The sequence below is a fragment of the Rana temporaria genome, chromosome 3 (genome assembly GCF_905171775.1).
Source record: "Rana temporaria chromosome 3, aRanTem1.1, whole genome shotgun sequence".
NCBI lineage: Eukaryota > Metazoa > Chordata > Amphibia > Anura > Ranidae > Rana > Rana temporaria.
In genome coordinates, this window is record NC_053491.1 from 38288331 (window position 1) to 38301971 (window position 13641).

At 44.8% G+C, this 13641-nt stretch overlaps 1 protein-coding gene across 1 annotated transcript in view; it reads right to left on the reverse strand.

The window, feature by feature from the left end:
• The window catches only part of TICRR (TOPBP1 interacting checkpoint and replication regulator), a 63370-nt gene that overhangs the window by 12435 nt on the left and 37294 nt on the right, over positions 1-13641 (reverse strand). Inside the window, exons 16-19 of the mRNA XM_040342409.1 lie at positions 12540-12630; positions 7095-7156; positions 1569-1709; positions 1287-1417 (exon numbers count right to left, since the gene is read on the reverse strand). Coding sequence (XP_040198343.1) covers positions 1287-1417; positions 1569-1709; positions 7095-7156; positions 12540-12630 — 425 coding nt within the window. The remainder of the gene's footprint in view (positions 1-1286; positions 1418-1568; positions 1710-7094; positions 7157-12539; positions 12631-13641) is intronic.

The following is a 13641-nucleotide window of genomic DNA, read 5'->3' on the forward strand; positions in this document are numbered from 1 at the left end:
GGCAAGTTTTTAAACCCAAAAGGTCGTCTTATACGCCGAAAAATACTGTAGGATACCAATATTTTAAATGTAAAGTTTATCCAGGGAGTATCAGATTAATCAGGAAGAAATCACCCCCCCCCCCCCCGGAGCAAATTGGGCCATGCTTTATTGGGGTTTTTGCCTGGATCAACTGTGGGTATAGGATTGTGTATATCAGCGGTCTCCAAACTGTGGCCCTGGGGCCAGATGCGGCCCTTTTCTTTATTTTATCTGGCCCTCAAGTTATTATTCCTGCTACTGACACCAACAACGGGGCACTATTTCTTCCTTCCACTAACAAAAAGAAGGCACTATTGCTACCACTGATACAAACTATTTCTCCCCCTAATAACAAAGATTGGGAATTATTTACTCCCATTATGCACAGTCCGGCCCCCCTGAAGTCTGTAGGACAGCCATAGAGAGTTTGGAAACCCCTGGTGTATATGGAGCTTTGTGTGCGCGCCTTTTTTCCCCCCTCTGTGGGTTGAACTTGTGTCTATCCGCTAGAAGTCTCACATGTCCAGCAGGGAAACTATCCTCTGATCAGGTGGATGGCAGATCCCTGACCGCTCTGCTTATGTACAGTGGACACCAACACAGCCAGTTCTCATCTATAGGTGGTCGGATGTAAACAGACCTCCTATCTGACTGCCATCCGATACGCCAGACACAACACTGTTTTTAGCGGATTGGGTGGCGGCGGGTGTAAAGGGACACGTCTGTTTACACCCGCTGCTCCATAGGAGGATAATGGAGGGTCCGATCGGGTCTGGCTGAAAATCTGACAGGCAGACCCGATAAGCCCCTTTTCACACGGGTGGATCAATGTAATTTAGAAGGCTAATCATTGAAAAGAAAAAAACACAACAAGGTGACAGAAAATAAGGGGAATTGTTGCCTCAAGTGATCAGTCAGGTTTCATCCTTTGTCTTATTTTGTGTTGAAAAGCCAAGTTCAGAATGAGCAAATTTGTGGCCAATTTGCGGGAACCGTGCTGAACCCATAATCTTCCCTACCCACTCACAGGTGTGCCATGTCGATAACAAGGAAAGTATAGTTTGACTTCATTGGCAGCTCTGAAATCTTAAGATTACCCTACAGACCGCCATGAGCCCAACATCTAGTAGTTGTCAAGGCTCAAAAGGTCACCTGTATGAGCCCTAAAACTAGAATGAAGCATGTATGTGAGCAATTAACATGCTATGATCCCTTTCACATTCAATTATTCAACTTGCTTTTTTGTCATCGCTACTTGTAACTACCTCCTGTGTCAAATGTTCAGGATCGCTCAGCAACTTCCGTCTTGCCTTTCTCGCTGGGGGACTGGTCAATCCAAGCACCTCTCCAAAAAGTAAACGTTTAGGAGTTTTTGCCTCAGCACTGAGCACGCTTCCTGCGTACAACAAAAGGAAACAATTTATTTCCGTCTGAAGGCATTTAATGGTGCATTTTCTTGTGAATGTTGCTTTATGTATTTTTTTTTTCTCAGACAGGAAAAACAAATAAAAAATATAAGTATCAAAATCCTCCTAAAAATCTCTTACCTTTCTTAATTTCAGGAAGGAGCTGCTGGCTTACTGAATGAACCCTCTCCAGATTACGGGATTTTGGCTGTGAAGCATAGAAAGTAGAAGAATTTCTTCTTGAAAAAGCTAGCTGCTTAATTCGAGGGCTCCTACGGACATCTAGCAGGGCAGACAGGTAAAACAGGTTATGCAGCGATAATCCATTTTCACGTATAAATATATTAAAGTGAAACCCCAGACAAACCATTAAAGTGGAAAGCAAACATTTCATTTACCGAAGCTTAAGGGAGTTGCAAGGCTGCCTTCAAACTGAGGCGTCGGCGGTAAAGTGGCCGCTAGCTGGGAGCTTTTAACCCCAGCTAGCGAGCGAAAAAGGGTTAAAACCACCCTCAAAGTGCCACTTTGCCGGCGGTACAGCTGCGCTGCCCATTCATTTCAATGGGCAGGAGCGGTATACACACACACACACACACACACACCGCTCCTTCACTGCTCCAAAGATGCTGCTAGCAGGACTTTTTTTGAGCGTCCTGACAGCGCACTGCTCCAGTGTGAAAGCCCTCGGGCGCCATTGCTAATGGCACATCAGATGAGGAAACGGCACGCTCGGTCTGTTTATTCAGTGCGCATGTACAAGTTTAGGAAATATCCACGGTACCTACAGGTGAGCCTTATTATAGGCTTACCTGTAGTCAAAAGTGGTCCGTTATGCCCCGTACACACGACCGGGTTTTCCGACGGGAAAACTGCGAGGAGAGATTTTGGCCGTGAATCGCGGCCATTTTCGGACAGAAAAACTGCCAAACCCACAGGCAAAAAAAAAAAAACAGCCCTCTTTTTTCCGGTCGGAAATCCCGAGCGTGTGTACGGGGCATAAGGGTTTACAACAACTTTAAGAGTAGTATTGGTTATTAAATACAGAGCTGTAATGCAAATCTATTTCTATAATATGTAATTTTTTACAGCCAATCTTGTGATTTACCCCCATTTTCCAAAATGAACAGCCAAACAAATCATCTTCCTGTTTCAGAAATTCAGTTTCATTTGTCACCTGTCCATAGATATGATTTTCTATCCTTCCACCATGGAAGGTAAGCAGATTGCTCAATTCCCACATCAAGAGTCAGTGTTGATGGGGGGATGCCTCCCGCTGTGCTATAGCATTCTGCCAGTGGGGGAAGTGGGGAGCATTCTCAGAAGACAATGGTTACGGCTAGTGGCTATATCCGTTGGCAGAACCGTATGTAGGAAAAAAATAATAAAAAATCAGACATAACGGTTCTACCCAAGTTGATCGATCAATAAACTTGCAGACAATTAGCCTGCCTATACATGAATCCCTGCTGAACCAGCCGAGATTTGAACCGTCTATGGCAGGCTTAAGACAGAGTCAGTATTTAGTGATGCAATTCAAGAAGCAGTAACACTAAACCAGGATCTAGAGTGATTTCACAGACTAGAAAAAATGTGTAGGATATTACAAATACAGTAAATGCGGGTCTTTCAACCCTGTATTTAAAGCGATACTAAAAGCATTTTTTTTTTTTAAATGAATGTGTTCTGCTCTGTGTAATGGTTTTGCACAGAGCACCCAGATCCTTCTCTTCTCGGGTCACTCGCAGGCACTCCTGGCTCCTGCCGAGTGCCCCCACAGCAAACAGCTTGCTTTGGGGGCACCGAGCCAAGCTGCTGCTCTATCTGTCCATTCAGATACATAGTCGTGCCCTGCTCTGCCCCTCCCTCTCCACATTGGCTGGCTCCTGTTGCTGTCAAAGTCAGTGAGCCAATCATGACGGAGAGTCCCGGACAGCCAAGACTCTCGTGCAACATCGCTTGATCGAGAAGATGCTCAGGTAAATATTAGGGGGCTAAGTAGGTTGCTGCACACAGGTGTTTTTTTTTTTTATCTTAAAGCGGATGTCTGCTGAAAAAAAAAATATCAAAAGCCAGCAGCTACAAATACTGCAGCTGCTGACTTTTATTAAGACACTTACCTGTCCTGGAGTCCAGCGCCATCCGCAGCAGAGGACGAGCGATCGCTCATCACTCTGCTGCGCCCCCCCCCGCCATCCTCGGTGAGGGAACCAGGAAGTGAAGCGCTCCGGCTTCACTGCCCGGTTCCCTACGGCGCATGCGCGAGTCGCGCTACACATGCCGATTAGCTCCCGCTGTGCTCTGGGAGCCGAGAGTTCCCAGAAAACAGGGGTGGGGCTAGGTGACCCGAGACAGTTTACCCGAGACTGTGTGCCCGGAAGTGGGTGCAAATACCTGTCTTTAGACAGGTATCTGCATCCCCCTCCCCCTGAAAGGTGTCAAATGTGACACCGGAGGGGGGGAGGGTTCCGATCAGCGGGAGTTCCACTTTAGGGTGGAGCTCCGCTTTAATGCACTGAATGCAAAAACCTAACCTAAACTTTGCTTGTAAAATAACCATCCTCCAAAATGTTGTTTCATTTTTACAAATTCATCGTGAACTATTCCACCTGATAAAACTTTGTATATTCTTTCAAATTAACCAACAACGCCCCTGAATCGATGGCTGAAGAAATGGGGGTCAGCATGTTCCCTTGTTCCAAGTCCACAGAAGCCTTACCCACACATGTAGGATCTATAAACAGAGACTGCAGGGCAAATAATCATGTCACCAATATCATGAGTGAAAACTGTCTGGAATCTACGCTAAAGTCAGAACCTTTGCTGGACTTTACATGCAGTCTGGAATTGCTCTTGAGGTTTTTTTTTTTTTTTTTTTCTTAAAGTGTATTTTGTGCGTGTACTCGAGAGAGGAGCCAGACTGCAGGAGTTGGGAGTAGGCAGGCCTCCCCCAGAGGCAATCTGCCACCTTTCCCCATGCCCCGGGTGGCAATGGCGGGTGTGTGAGGGGGTCCTCCCACACAGCCCGCCCTACCTGCTCCGCTTTGAAGCCCAATGGGGCAGAGGGACTCCCTATAAGGGAGTGAGAGGATCTGCCCACTCAACCAGCCCCGTTAGTCCTTCGCCTCTCTTTTTTTAGAGACCGCATGGTCAAAGTGCGTGCCTGTTAACCCAATTTCGAGTGTGTGTAAGTGTGGTGGTTATTGTGGGAGGGGGTGGGCGTACTAAGCGCAGGCTTACCTCGCATAGCACACCCACCGGGAGCCAGGCTGAGACCACCAAACTCAATTCACATGTAGCCGAGACTGGGATCCGAACCCCTAGCTACAGAGGTGAATGGCTTGTCAGCGCAGTGCCAATCGCGTTGAGCCACCGCAGCTCCCTTGCTCTTGAGGTTTTAACTGCACAACACCAAGTGGAAAAAATATTAGGATTTTTGGTTAACCAGTAAAATCTATTTCTTGGAGTACATCACAGGACAGAGGACTTTATGTACCCCAAGAAAACAATTTTACAGGAAAACCAAAAATTCTAAATTTTTTATTTATACATTTCAGGATATAGAGGACTTGATAGTTATACGCCCCAAAAACTGAATAGGATTGGGGAGCAATGCAGCATTGAGACCAACCATGTCCATAACAGAACAAGAAGAAACCCCTACACAAAGCCAACGGGCAAGACCTTTCAACCAAAACAGACGCCCGCAGAGGGGTTAACATCTACCTGGTAGAACTTACTAAATATGTGAAGAGAAGACCAGGCAGCAGCCTTATAAATGTGAACTGAAGCTTGATGCTAAACAGCCCAGAAAGAAATTACTCTCCTGGTGCAACAGGCCTTAGCCATTTGCTTTCTGGGCACATTTGCCCCCTTCCTGCCCAGGCCAATATTCAGCACTGTCACAATTTGAATGGTCATGCAATGTACCCATATGAAATTGTTATTTTTTTTCACACAAATAGAGCTTTGTTTTGTTGTTATTTAATCATCGCTGGGGTTATTTTTTGCTAAACAAATTAAAAAACAAAAATTGTTGGAACCAACCAACCAACCCCCCCCCCCCCCCACAAACTTTTTACATAATTTGTTATAAAATTTTGCAAACATGTAATTTTTCTCCTGCACTGATGGGCAGAGATTAGCAGTACTGATGGCCCCCGATTAGCAGCACTGGTGGGCAATGTTGGGACCGATGTCCATTTAGCAGAAGCCGGTTATCGGCTTTCTTCTTTTCTACTCACACTATCAGAATGAATGGGTACAAATCGCACTGCAAAGAATTGCATGCCATTACACCTAGAATGCGGTGACATTCCTGTCCAAATCAAATTTGATTTCCCCCACCGCTCGTGTGTATATAGAAAGGGATTAAAGCGCCATCGAGTGGGCAGTTTAAACTCCAAGTACATATCTGATAGCAAATCAGGGCCGCAGGTGGTGTTCACAGGGCTGCCGACATCACTTTCTGCCCAACACCCACAGGGTCCCGGAACTTCTCCTCCATCCCTGCACGCACCTTCAGTGGCGCAGCTTTGATACGAGATAGCATGCACACACACGGAGGAAATCGCATGCGTTTTGAACAGGGACTGTACTGCATTCCTGTTCAAATTGCATGCAATTCTTTGCAGTGAGATTTGCGTCAAATTTTGTCGCATTGACACAAATTGCAGCGCAAAGTATCGGTAAACGGTGAGTAATTGACCAGGAGTATCGATAACTCGTACGCAACGATTAAAAAAAATTAAAATAAATAAAATACACGTAAATCTGTGAAACGCTAGTAGAAAAAAAATCAGGCCACCTAAAATTAAAAGCAAAGTGCAGAGGCCATGACAGCAAGGACAAAGGTAAAGTTAAAGTTTAATTAATGTACAATTTGGTATATCTTAATTTCTACTTAGAAATTGTGAACCAGTCATATGTACAGCAAGTTGAATTACAAAAGGGTATGCAGGACATTCCAGTTCACACTACATAAATTATATACATAAGTGATCACACAAAATTTTAAATTGTAATGCCTGATCTGTAAACTTCGGGGACATTAAAGGGGTTGTAAAGGTACAATTCTTTTTCCTAAATAGCTTCCTTTACCTTAGTGCAGTCCTCCTTCACTTACCTCATCCTTCCATTTTGCTTTTAAATGTCCTTATTTCTTCTGAGAAATCTTCACTTCCTGTTCTTCTGTCTGTAACTACACACAGTAATGCAAGGCTTTCTCCCTGGTGTGGAGTGTCTTGCTCGCCCCCCTTCCTTGGACTACAGGAGAGTCAGGACGCCCACTAACACACAGCACCTTTCTCTATCTGCAACGTAGAGAGCTTCCTGACTCTCCTGTAGTCTAAGGGAGGGGCGAGCACGACACTCCACACCAGGGAGAAAGCCTCGCATTACTGTGTGGAGTTACTGACAGAAGAACAGGAAGTGAGGATTTCTCAGGAGAAATAAGGACATTTAAAAGCAAAATGGAAGGATGAGGTAAGTGAAGGAGGACTGCACTAAGGTAAAGGAAGCCATTTAGGAAAAATAAATTGTACCTTTACAACCCCCTTAACAGCAACTGACAAGTCTGGATGATAAATCCTAGTGTTTGCCTAAAAAAACGAAACAAAAAAAAAACAAACACAGTCCATCCATGTATGGTCCAATTCGCTTTATAATTACCTCCAAAATCCTTCTCTGGAGATTCCTCAACAATGCTGATATCAGAAGTAGACTCGCTGCACCTGTGGAAGCAAGCAGAGAGTACTTATTTTGTTTACTATTGATACAAGGGTTTTAGTGCCTAGTTATCTCACCTAGTAGCCAAGATTTAACTTCTAACCTACAAGTTTGTCATTTATTATTTTACTGTAATAGCCAACACAAGCAAAAATAGGCACACTTGGTAATCATTCATTACAGGACATAGAAATTTAGTCTTGCATCATGGGATGTCCAAAAAGCAGCGAAATACTAACTGGTGAGGGGGTGAAGACAACACAGCAAACACATGCCATCAGGCCCCCGCAACAAACAGGCAAATACAGGGCTAGAGAACTCAGCGTAACCTGTAAAACCTTATGTCTAAATCGGACTTTAGAAGTCCCGTAAAACTTTACAATAGCAAAAAAAAAAAAAAACACACACAACAGGTGACAGTCTTAAAAAAATGGGAAACAGATAGCAGATCTGTTATGGGCTTTTCTGTGTCAGGCAGAGTGTGCCTTACAGGATAGAGGGAAACTTATCCCTCAAAACTATAGGGCTCAATTGATGACGCTTCTAATCCACTTAGAAGCGTCAATAGTGGAACAAGAGAGGAACTATATCCCCTAGGAGGACCTTCAGAGTGAATTTGCTGAGCGAACCATTTCCAGACAGTGGAGAGAAATCTCCCTGGACTGTTTCACAGAACAACATTAAAGTAATCGCAGTGAGGCCGGCCGCTCAGCCTCCTCCACAGCTCAGCTCTCCAGTGAGCAAGAAGGGGGCCGAGCAGAGAGCTGCTGATTGACAGTCTGCAGTTCTCTGCTCAGGGAGCTGTGAGAACAGAGTGATCGGCAGTGTTCGATTGCTCGGTTCTCAGTGTAAAGGTGCCGGGGGGCCGACACTGCATCCACCTAGGCAAGTATAAATCTGAAAAAAAAAACTAAAACAACCCTATACGTCTCTTTTAAAGAAGGATAATATCCTGGTAGAAATCACCCCCCCCCCCCCCCCCCAAAACAAAGGAGACGCCTTTGCCCTGGTTCAAACCAGTGCGACTTCAAAGCTTTGCGACTTTGAACTATCGCACTGGTGTGAACCAGGGCTTAGGAAGTAAGACAATCTTATCCCTGTGTAACACTGTGAATGCTCCCAGAGGATAAGGCTGTTAGACACATCTGATGAGGAAGGCAACCTTGGGAGCCGAGGAAGATGAAAAAATCCCTGACATTCAGTTTCTAAAGAACTGACAAAACCAAATTGAGGTCCCACTGTCACTGGAAAGTGCACAGGAGGAATGCGAGCAACACCCTGCACACAGGTTTGCACAAACAAGCGAGGGGCCAGTGGTTTCTGAAAATAACATCTGGGGCCAAAATTTTACTCTTGAGGGTACAAACATTGATGCAGACCAGATTGAAGATTTAGGCCCAGGATTCTCAAACGGCTTACAACGGCGCAACGCAATGTACGCCGTCGTAAGTCCTAATCTGGGCCGTCGTATCTATGCGACCGATTCATTAGAATCAGTTACGCATAGATATCCATTAGATCCGACAGGCGTAAGGTTCTTACGCTGTCGGATCTTAAATGCAAATTTTTTTTTTGCCGCTAGGTGTCGCCTCCGTCGTTTTCCCCCGTCGAGTATGCAAATTAGCAAAATACGCGAATTCCAGAACGTACGCGCGGTCGACACAGTGAAGTTATGACGTTTACGTTAGATTTGTGACGCGTAAAGTTGCCCCCGCTATATGAGGGGCAACCAATGTTAAGTATGGCCGTCGTTGCAGCGTCGAAATTTTAAAATGTACGTTGTTTGCGTAAGTCGTCCGTGAATGGGGCTGGACGCCATTTACGTTCACGTCGAAACCAATGATGTCCTTGCGACGTCATTTAGCGCAATGCACAACGGGAAATTTTAGGGACGGCGCATGCACATTACCTTCGGCGCGGGAACGCGCTTAATTTAAATGCTATACGCCCCCTACCCACCTAATTTGAATTGGGCGGGCTTGCGCCGGGTGATTTATGCTACGCCGCCGCAACTTTACAGGCAAGTGCTTTGTGAATAAAGCACTTGCCTGTAAAACTTGCGGCGGCATAACGTAAATGACATACGTTACGCCGCCGCAGTTTTACGCCCATCTATGAGAATCTGGGCCTTAGATGGCATGAATGAATCCAAGCTTTTCTCCAAAGGACGGTCAATTTATGAGATGAATCTTTCTACCCTTTGCAACACACAGTCTTCCAGGTAAGATGACGGACTGTGTGAGAAGTCAATTTCCAAGCTTTTAGGGGGATGATCAAAGCCCCCTCAAGATTGAGAGGCAGGATGGTGGATTGGTCCCTGGAAAAAAAGATCTGAACAATCTGGGCAGCCCCACACAAAGGCCGCCAGGAGTATAAGCACATCCGAGTACCACGTCCCACTGGGCCAGTTCCTTACAAGGAGGATCACTGGAGCAAGGGTCTCTGGTTCTAGTGACCAACCTGTCGTTGAACCTAGACACTGAAAGATCTGCGATTTAGACCTTGAAATACATCATGGATCCAGACAGTAACTAAGAAAGTGCACTTACCAAATTTCTATGCCTGTAAAGCCCAAGCAAGATTACGGTTTGCTTTCAAGCTGTGCGACTTCTGGTGCCCACTTAATGGTTGATGCAGACCATGGCCTTGGCACTGCCCAAATATGACAGAGTCAAAAGGTTCAGTGTTGCAGGGACAACCAAATCGTCCCAACTCCTTATGTCCACAGAGGCCAGAATGTCCCCTAGCTGAAGGGAAGCAATGACCGCCCTGGTAGATTCAATTAGGAATTTCTGAATACAAAAAGGAATGGGTTGGGGGATCTTCAGAACCCCTGAAACCTTTAATTTCCTGGAACAAGGGCAATGTGACCCCCCGAGAGAGAAGCTGCTGGAGAACAAAGAAAGTCTGACCCAAGCTTTAGTGGGGAGGACAGCATAAGGTTGGATGAAAGCAAGAACCACAGTGAGGGGGTGCCCCTCATTGGGGGTCTACCTTCAATCCTTCTTGCGCCCCCTCTTCGATTTAATGCCGATAACCCACCCATAAAATAAGACAGTGGATGAAAATTCCTCTCTGGAAAGACAAGAGGAAAGGGGTGTGCCAGTAGTAAATAGGGAGGGCAGCGGACAGAGGTTAGGATTAACAAAATAAGGAATGCTAGGGAAAGATTCTACAGACTGCCATCTCTCGAGCAGTTAGCCAAGTGGAAGCTGGCAAGGCTTGCTGACCCATTCCATTTGTGACAAAATTCCACCATGCATAGTGAGGGGTACTCACCACGTGTACTGCAAATCTGAAATGGTTTCTGCAACCAAGCGGTATAGGCAGTAGTGGCTCAGGATGTTCAGCTAGGATAAAACAAGACGAAAATGCCCAAGCTGAGCGTGCACTGGAGACACTTAAATGGCATGCGCCTGCATGGCCTCCGTCTCGTCAGGACTTAATGCACACACGCATGCCATTCTCTAGGAGTGCTGGATACAGAGAAAGATAGCAACAACAAAAGGCAGTGGCTGGCTAAAGGTGTAACCTGTAGACTTATGTTTAAGCACTAAGGGAACACAGCAGCAGCTCCCAGGTAGGGATGGAGCAGCTAAAGAACAAATGGAAGGAACGAAGTGCCCTCCAGGTTTGCACCCTTCCAGTAGGCATACCCCCCAAAGCAGGAATATTGAGGTTCAGTCGGAAACATCAGTTAGCCAGTTCATCAGTGTCTTCAACCCATCCTTACATCATAGCCCCTTGCACTTTACAGTCCTACCCGATACAGCAGGGCAGAGGATGTGAGCTGCCCAACTTTCAGGTGATTGGCTACTGGGACCTCTAGGGGGGTGGGGGTAATTTGGGAAGAGACCTGGGACAGGGCACCCAGGGGCTGACAAGTGGTGTAGCCATGACAGTCTGGATAGGCCAGTCACTTGGTCTGGGTCCATTTATTGATGCCTGCTCTAAAGGGTCTTCAGGGTCCAAGTTCCTCAGCAGAGGGTCCACAGCCCTGAGTCTGTATAGCACTCAGCAACTTGGACAACGTGCCTGGGTTAGAACCAACGTAGTAGCCAGTAACCTTACAAGTCAGCCTTACATCTTTCATGTGGGGTCTGGGTACATTCTTCCAAGACTCAGATGAGGAGACAACCAATCTCTAAAGCTGCTAAATGAAAGCCACAGTGGCTATGAGCACCTAGTAACGTGATAGGGTGTTGATGCAAAAAAATGATCACAGAAAATAAAACAGGGAGCAGAGACAAGATGTCTGTAGACCCAAAAGCTAGAAGAAAAACTAAGGCTTACTGGGAGTGGACGGGGTTATATAAGCTGACCTTACAGCTTTGTTTCCCAGCATCCAATCACTGGAAGGTAGCTGCATAACCCATGATCCAAGACTAAAGCTGGCCATCCAATTGTATAATCTCCTTTAGATCTACTATCAACAAGGACCAGTCTGACTAGATAAAATTGAATGGATTGTTTATGTACTCCTACTACATAGCTTTGGTAAATCTAAAGTAGATTTTACAATCTGATTGTATAGTGTATGGCTAGCATACAGTAGAAGTCCATCCTAAAACTAAAATCCCTACATCTAAAGACATCCATGATCTAACACGAACCTATCTAACCCTGTAAAGAAGAAATCTGCATACATACCTTTTCTGAAGCTGATCCGATCGGATCCTACGCTGAGCTGTCAGCCGCGACTTCGCAGAGGACACAGCTGACACCAGAAGCCCCATAGTAAGTCTATGGGTGATGTCACTCTCCATTCATTTCACAGCCATTGTCGGGTGTGTCCTCTGCAGAGCTTCCGCCGCTGGAGACCCGACCGGCTCAGCTTCAAAAAACATATGTATACGGATTTCTTATTTACAGTGCTGGATAGGTCTTAGAATGTGGATATCTGCAGATGCAGGGATTTTAGTTTTAGGGTGGATTTACACTTTAAGATTCATTGTCCTGTAGTATATGGCTAATGCCTGGTTCAGACTAGTTTGGTTTCAGTTGTGACTTCAGTTGCACAGAATCGCACGACAATGGAAAATACATTATTTTTATTGGTGCTTGTTTACATCAATGCAGCACAGCGTGTTTTTGGAAAAAGGTACATGTGCTACTCTGGTCTGATGGCAACATGATTTTGGCCTAACATAACAGCCCTATAAAATCAATCTGCTTCGACTAAAATATATACAAAAAAACTTCCATAAAAGAACAATGCATCAAAAATGCGCGACAACAATCACACTAAAAACTGAATCAAGTGGCAGCTGCACTGGTGTAAACCTAGCCTAAGAAATTGTGTTAATAGGAATTATCGCATCCATAGAATAAAAAGGTGAAGCTGCTTGTCAAACTGTAATTATTAACAGGGCTAAATTGTTATCTTACCGGCCTTTAATCTGCCTGTAGAGTAATCTATTGGCAGTCTGTTTGTGTGCAGGGGTCTCCGTCACCTTCTTGGTCAGCAGCTTGTGATGATCTAATCGAGAGAAGAAAGGGTTCATCCTATTTTGTTTGCATGTTTGAAAAGATATCGGAGAAATGGCTCATTGACTTTTAAAATGCATTTATGTAGTTAAAAACACAGGTACACAATTCTGCAATGAAAAGTCATTTCTGAGGCAAGACAGGCTTACAGCTACTTTAATACAAAAAGACACCATGAAACAATTGCTTTCTTCTAATCTTGTGAAAGATCATTCACCGTCTGCTCCATTCACCATCTTTTTATGGCGGAATCGCTGCAAATTGCGGGACGCCCCTGCAATCTATGCCATTTTGAATGGCACCAAATCGAATTAAAAAACGTGCCAGCAGAATCACGGTACGCCCCCAAAAAATTACAAGAACTTAATTTGGGCGTCCCGCGATTCTGCTTGCGTGTTTTACTGCGATTCATCGGGCGACAATTGCAGAAAAAACACACCGCAATTTGGTGCAATTCAAAATAACGAAGATCACAAAGGCGCCCCGCGATATGCACAGTTTGCTAATCGCAAAACAAAAAATGTTTGAGGTATGAATGGAGCCCAATTAATTAAAGTTTCACTCGGTTTTGTTAAATATCGTCTATTTTAATAATTTCCTTATAAAACAAAAGGCACATATAAAAGGTAGAGAGGGCTTCTCTTCCAAATATAGGGATTTTTAAGTGAGACGCTAGTCGTAGTATTAAGGTAGGCACACCAAACACATAAGTTAGAAATATATCAAAAAGTTTAATTTACATAAAAAGAATTACATATAAAACAATAGTTGTATGGATATGACCACAATAGTTACAAAGAGTGAGAATAGAATATAGTATGCAGATTGCCAAATAGTTTCGCACTATCGTGCTTCGTCAGGGCTTGCAACTTAGTCTTTCTGCAAGCCCTGACGAAGCACGATAGTGCGAAACTAGTCGGCAATCTGCATACTATTCTATTCTCACTCTTTGTAACTATTGTGGTCATATCCATACAACTATTGTTTTATATGTAATTCTTTT